Genomic DNA, 7,491 nt, shown 5'->3' with positions numbered 1-7,491 from the left:
TGTCCCCAGAAACCCAGAGCGCCCCTGGCCATGTCACCTTTAATGCACTGTGCCTTAACGTGGCCCTCTGAGGGTTCCCAGGGCTGCCCAGGGTGGTTTGCAACAGGTGTGTTCTCTCCCTCCCCCAGCCCAACCCAGCCAGCAGGATTCCCCCAAGCTGAGATTTTTTGACTTGGCCTCTTTCCCCTGCTTCTGCACCCTCCCCCTCCACCAGAGGGTGGCCGGACCTTGCCCCCTTCCCTGGGACCATGGTGCTTCTCTCTGAAAATGCTTCGGAAGGTTCCAACTGCACCCACCCACCAGCACCGGTGAACATTTCTAAGGCCATTCTGCTTGGGGTGATCTTGGGGGGCCTCATCATATTCGGGGTCCTGGGGAACATCTTAGTGATCCTCTCGGTGGCCTGTCATCGGCATCTGCACTCAGTGACTCACTACTACATTGTCAACCTGGCTGTGGCAGACCTCCTCCTCACCTCCACCGTGCTGCCCTTCTCTGCCATCTTTGAGATCCTGGGCTACTGGGCCTTTGGCAGGGTGTTCTGCAACATCTGGGCAGCGGTGGACGTCTTATGCTGCACAGCGTCCATCATGGGCCTCTGCATCATCTCCATCGACCGATACATCGGTGTGAGCTACCCGCTGCGCTACCCCACCATTGTCACCCAGAGGAGGGGCGTCAGGGCTCTGCTCTGCGTCTGGGCGCTTTCCTTGGTCATCTCCATCGGACCCCTGTTCGGCTGGAGGCAGCCGGCTCCGGAGGATGAGACCATCTGCCAGATCAATGAAGAGCCGGGCTACGTGCTGTTCTCAGCGCTGGGCTCTTTCTATGTACCACTGGCCATCATTCTGGTTATGTACTGTCGAGTCTACGTAGTAGCCAAGAGAGAAAGCCGAGGCCTCAAGTCCGGCCTCAAGACAGACAAGTCAGACTCAGAGCAAGTGACGCTCCGCATCCACCGTAAAAATGTCCCCGCGGAAGGCAGCGGAGTAGGCAGTGCCAAGAATAAGACTCACTTCTCTGTGAGGCTGCTCAAGTTTTCCCGAGAGAAGAAAGCCGCCAAGACGCTGGGCATCGTGGTGGGTTGCTTCGTTCTCTGCTGGCTCCCCTTCTTCCTAGTGATGCCCATAGGTGAGTGTTCTCAGCCCAACCGCTGAGATGTCCCCCAGGACCCCAAAATGATGAGTTATGAGGTGGGGAATCTCCCTGGGACAGTCTAAGGTAGAAGAGGGGTCTGCAGTTCAAAGGCACAGGAAGGACTCCCTGGTGGGAGCTGGTGTTTCTTCTCCTTTACCCAGGCTTCCTTGCGTTGGTCAGCCTCAGTAAAGAAGGCTGCTAGAGGTTTTTGGTCCCTTTAAGGAGAATGTCAACTTTGCTTAATGTCCTTAAGCCTGGTTAACTTAAATCCACACAGTCTCTTTTGAGTCCCCAAAGCAGACTACTGGATCATGTTCCTGTTCTGCTATGGGTGGGGAAGAAAGTCCTCTTGGCTTGAAAATACGCGCCGTGATTGTTCTGGGCAAAGGTCCCGTATGATCGGGTTAGACGGTTTCCTCCGTTGTGTTAGCTCTAGTGTCTGCTTAGGCTCTGTCTGTGTTCATTTTTTTTCTCCAAAATTCAGTATGGAAGAGAATATGGTAAGCCACTCACAAGAGAAACATTTTTTTTCATGTCCAAACTAATTTAAAAGTCATAAAGAGCCCACCATTAAAAACACCAGTACACGAATACTCTTTCTTTTAGCAGTGAGTTTGAAAACAGACACCACCCTTATCCAAAACCATCCGGGAAGTTGCAGATGACAACTTGAAAAAATGCCACAATAGTGCTGCAGATCCAATTTTTGCAGATGTAGAATTGGCTGTTGTCAAAATTAATTAGTTTGTTATAAGTATCAACAAGCCAATCCACTGGGAACTGTCTCCTTCCCCGGAAAGGCCTTTCTTGCAATTCCTAAGCACTTCTTTGCTATTTTTGGTCTGTAAACGAAAATACGGACTCCCGTGGTGGTTACCACCAACTACAACAAAGGCAAAATCACAGCAAATGCGCCCTCTGACGTGCCTTTGAGACCACCATCAACCACAGTACCATCCTTTGCGACTCTGTGTCAGAATGACAGGTCTGGTTTTTGAGTACCAACTGTGCCCCAGATACTGACTTTTCAATACCTGTCTGTCCTCTTGCCTCCATACATGGGGAAAAAAAGAGACACTTTTCAACGCTATATTCGCCAGCCACACGTAGCTGTTTCAATGTGTGTCAGAATTAAACCATACCCGAATTCCATCTGTCAATCCCACTAGCCATTTGCAAGTACTCAGGGACCAGCTGTGGCCAGTAGCTACATTTTGAGATTATAGAGGCTCGGGTGATTTCCACAGTGGCAGGATTTGTATGGAACAGTACTACCGGAGAGGTTGACACAACATGATCTTCCTTGTGCCTGTCTGTCCCTGTTCCCAAGTCTTCCTGGAAGGACGTTGGAGCTTTGAGGCTGCCTTAGGCATTGCCTACTATCTTTCCACACTCCTCTCTCTGCCTCCGGAGAGCACACTGGTATAGCTGCACCTGCTCACTCCACAGATGCTTGCTGAACCCTTGTTCGAACCACTAAGGGCGAACAAGGCAGATAGTCTGTACTCACGAAATAGACACTTGCACAAATGCCCTAAAAATGTGAAGGACCAACCAGGGAGTACCATGAAGTAACTGTGCGGCATAGGGGATATTTGAGCAGAACCCTGCCTGAACTAAGCTTGTAAAATCCCGAGGGAAGAGCAGGTTGGCAGAGGAAACAGTGGCTGCAAAGATGGGAAAGCCTCACCTGCTCAAGCAAGAGCAAGAGACAAAAAAAAAAAAAAAAAAAAAAAAGTCAATGTCACATGGGTTTTTTTTTTTTTTTAATGGTGGAGGTAAAATTTGCATACTTGTGATTGGAAGCTGGTAGAGGAGTTTTAGCAACTGAGTGACTCATCTTTATATTTTGTAATGATTATTGTGGTAGCCAGGTAGAGAGCAGCTTAATACAAGCAAAGAAGGAGGCTGAAGGTCTAGGAGAGAGATTGTGAGTCCTGGGCCTCTGGTGTAGTATGAGCGGAAGCAGGGAGGAATGATCACCCTCTGCACTTCCCTCAAAGGCAGAGCCGGGCACAGGGTTGAGAAATCAAGTGTAATTTCTAAGTCCAGAACCTGAATAACTACATCAATGGTGATTTGTTTGACAGAGCCTGAAATGAATGGAGAATGAGAAAGGGGGAGGGGAAGGGGAAAGTGGGACATCTGAGCATCACTCCTACTATGCTGGGAATGTCTCCTGGACACTGAGGTGTCTGCCAGGTAGGCAGGACATATGTGAACTGGGGACACGAGTGTAAAACCTTGGGGGCACCGATGCGTACAGTGAGAGGCATGGGGAGGCCTGCCAGAGAAAACACAGAGAAGAACCAAGCCTCAGAAGTGTCTGTCAGTCAGGGAGGGAATCAGGCAACACAAGGAAGGAGAGGCGGGAGGAAAAATAGGAAAAACGAGAATAAACAATTGCATCACACACAACTCCCAGGTAGAGCAAGTGGAAGCCGCCTTGGTGATGAGGTGGCCCTTGATGGTCGACAGCAGTCAGGTGAGGCTGATGGCTTCTGTAGAGTGCTGGGAACAAAAGCCCTACTGTATATCCTCCAGGGAGAATGGAAGATCAACTGGGATGAGGGGAGGCAGACAACTCTGAAGAAGAGTTTGTTAGAGGTGCTACGAAAGAGTGTTGCTTGAGAGAGCCAGGGGCAATTCTCAAAATTGGAAGATAGGCCTCCATGCTTAGATTCTGATGGGAAAGGTCAGATAGATAGAGCAGGGCACCAAGGCAAGAGGACAGGTAAGAGCGGAGAGAAGTGCCCAAAAGAATGAAATGACAGCAGTGAAGGGATGTGAGCACCACAGCAAGAAGGGGAAGGAGAGTATTAGAGTTCTCAGGGTGCATCGATATCCCCAGAGAACTAAGAAGCAGAGAGAAGGAACAAGGAACCTGCCCAGTAGATAACAAGGAAAAAGGTGAGAGCTATCTTAGGAATGAGAGTCTGTATAGTATGAAAATTTAGTCAATACACAGTAGTGTCCTAAGGGCCTATTTGGAATGTATGGTCATGAATCTGAGACAGAGCAGGGAAGAAGGCTATATCATGCTGTCCCAGCGCTAAGTGACTGAGGGACACAGGGTGTGGCTGAGGATGGAGAGGTATTCTATGGATCTGGATAAGGAGGGCACATCTGAGAGGAACAAACACTAATGGAGTCAGAGCAGGGCCCAAACGGAGCAGATGCTGGAGAGAGTCAGGGGTCATGGATATCTGGGGCTCTAAAGGAGATGGAGTGTGGTTACCCAGATCCTGGTGTCCTGGAGAGTCGGTGGATGTTTGGAACATAGAGTCTTCTCCTAAGCGCTGTACTCTCAAGGAGTTGATAATGTCAGAGTAAAGATGTTGTGGTTTTAAAAATAAATTAAAAGTAGGTAGACAGACAGACAGACAGACAGACAGATAGATCTATAGGTAGGTAGGTAGGCAGGCAGGCAGGCAGACAGACAGACAGACAGACGGGTAGACAGACACAGAAAAATTGAAAACCTATAGTTTCACAGAGTGTCAGAAGGCTGCTCAGTGGACCAGGAGACCCCTAAACTCACCTCTGTGTGATTGTCAATTTCCTCTTAACACCGAAGGAATATGAAGGTATTTCTCCCAGGAGGTATGGACAGGTGAGCAGTCCCAAACACCAAAGCAGGAAGAAAAGAAAGATGCATACAGCACACCCTTGCTTCCAGGCCTGGCAAGTTAATTAAAAAGACACAGGCCCGAAATACAGTTGCTCAAACAGCATCAGTCCCATGTGCTGAGGGGTATACCCGTTACACTCATCTAGAAGTCACTGTAGAGGCTTCCAGAGGTAGCAGTGCTGATGGAGCAGGACTTTGGCTGGGCCGTCAGTGAGATCTGACTTGTTTTCATTAGCAGCCTTAAGTGCCTTTTTCACACAAGATATGAACAGAAAAAAAAAAAGCCATTCTCGTATCAATTCCCAAGAGAAGAGGTATCAATCCACACGAGGCGACCCAAGACTGAGAAGATTAGAAACAAAGCAGGGTCCAGAGAAACAGATATGCCCAGCTGCGACGTGAAACACCCACATGCAGACTATCTAAGGAAAGTCAAATGAGTGAGTTTCATTTTATCACCAAAAGTTCCTGACCACTGAGCTTCGATGGCTCATACCTGTAATCTCAGCACTTGACTACCCATCAAGTATCAGGGAGATCAAGAGTTCAAGGTCACCCTCTGCTATATGATGCTCGAACTACAATGAGTTTGGAAATGGCCTGGGCTTTGAGAGACCAGGAGAAGGCTTTTGTTGGTTTGTGTTCTGCCTTTGTTATGACACACTCCTTTCCTCCAAGCTCCTTTCCACCAAGCCTGGGGTACGTGCTGGATTGACCAGTGTGTCTGCAGGTGGGAATCTAACGGGTGTGCTTCCTAACCCATTTCTTGCTTGTCCTGTTTCCTTTTTGTAAGTCAAATGTTTAGTTGAAGCTCAGAAGCCTTTCAGCTGAGGGAGGTGACACTGGTGGCTGCAATCAGCCATTCTGACTTGGCAGTGATAGTCTAAAAAGTGGGTGTTGGTGGCAGAGAGACTAGAGAGTATTAGCCTTCTACTGAGGAAAGGAAGGGTGGAGACTGACCTCTAGGGAAGGGCCTGCAAGTGTACGGTGTCATCTTGGTAACCTGACCCCTTGTCTGTCTCCTGCTACTTCCCTGGGCCTGAGATTTAGACTTCAGCTCTACTTTTTCCTAAAACAGGAGACACCATACAGACTGGGTTTCCCCGTAGTGCCTAGCTCGGAGCAAATGACAACCATTACTGATCTTGTTAGAACTCACATGAATCATTATGGATGTGTTGACATATGGCTGTTGTCATGGGTGTGTGGCTGTTTCTGTGGAGGGCGGAATGTCCCTAGGGGCATGAGAGGGAGAGAGCATCAGAGAACAAGAGGTGAAGGGAACATTTCTCAAACATACGATTACATGTCCGAAATCTGCGCGTAGTGCGCCATTTCGACACAATGCCTGGCACTGCCCTTGGACCAAGCCACTGCTTTGGCATCAGAGGAGCCAATGAAGTGGGTTGGAATTTGACTTCTAAGGGCAGAGAATATTTGAGACTTGTGCTTCCCGGAAGACAGGAGCCATGGCAGAAAGGGAGAATGTGTTCTGAAGTTCCTGTGAAGGAAGAGCTGGTGAGATGCCTACTAAATGGAAGCAGAAAAAAAAATTTTTCTGTTTACTCAATAAAATTTCATAGACTACCTATTATGTTTAGGCGGCTAGAGAATCAGTGGCAACAACAATAAATCCCTGGAAGTCAGAACAGTTAGAGACTCAGCGGAGCTCCAGACATTGAGAGGTGAGAGCACGAGAAATTGGAAGTGCTGACTCGTAGGATGGTGTTGGAATGTCACATAGCTCCTGGTACCTCAATGGGCGCCCAGAGAACAGGTGTCAATCAGTGCCTTCCTGGAGCGAACACGGGACCAGGCCACATGTCCTATAGAAAAGGATGAAGTCTTACCACCCAAGAACACTGGCCAAGGGCAGTCCCTTAACTGTGTCTGTAGGCTCAGAACTAACTGGCCTTCATGGTAGCCGCTCTTCTTCCAGGGTTCTAAATCAATTTTCCTACAGTGAGACCATATGTCTCCCATCTTAGAGCATTAGCTACCAGGCAGTGGAACAAGCCACATCCACCTTTGGCCCAACATCACAGCTCTCTCTTTCGGGGTCACTGCAGGTCAGGAGACTGGCCTATCTCCAGAGGAAAAAGAGGCAGAGCGGTCTCTGGTACAGTAGTAATGAAGACATACAGGGATGGGGGCGCTGTTATGATCTTGCCAAGCCCCGGCCCTGCGTGTGTGAAGCAGCCTCTCATCTATGTTTCAGCTACATTGAGAATTTGCCATGAGCTGGACTTAACACAACACTCAAAGCCCTTTATTGTCCTTCCTGCCGCTTTCCAATTTCCAGAGTGAGACCCACACAAAACCCCGAATTTTTTACAACGTGAGAAAGTGGCTCTGGATGGACTAGGGTAGTCCTAGACACTAAGACTGAAATTCTCTCCCAGAATGACTTAACCTTGGAGCCCAGATATATAAATGGCTGATCACTAGTAAGCGGGAGAGCTGGGTATGTGGCTCCATGGGTAGAATGTTTAGCCAGCATGGTTGAAGCCCTGAATAGTGTGGTGGTGCGCACCTAGACTCCCAACACTCTGAGGTAATGGCAGGAGGTTCAGCGAATCTGAGATCATTATCCACCCTATAGTTAGTTCAAAGGCCTGCCTGGTCTAAAAGGGGGTTGGGGTGGGACAGGAGGAAAGAGAATGTGCAAAGAGCCTGGTAGAGCCAACCGGATGCCCACAGGGATTTTTCCAGATGGTCACTGT

The 7,491-nt window shown here is 48.8% G+C and overlaps 1 protein-coding gene across 1 annotated transcript in view; it reads left to right on the top strand.

Annotated features, from left to right (window-relative positions):
* Positions 1-248: 248 nt before the first annotated feature.
* The window catches only part of ADRA1A (adrenoceptor alpha 1A), a gene marked incomplete at both ends in the record, with an annotated part of 77,596 nt that continues 70,353 nt past the window's right edge, over positions 249-7,491 (top strand). The window contains one exon of the mRNA XM_080926897.1: positions 249-1,131. Coding sequence (XP_080783023.1) covers positions 249-1,131 — 883 coding nt within the window. The remainder of the gene's footprint in view (positions 1,132-7,491) is intronic.

This window comes from Micromys minutus (genome assembly GCF_963924665.1).
Source record: "Micromys minutus genome assembly, chromosome: 12".
Lineage (NCBI taxonomy): Eukaryota > Metazoa > Chordata > Mammalia > Rodentia > Muridae > Micromys > Micromys minutus.
This window is presented reverse-complemented; position numbering and strand designations above follow the sequence as displayed.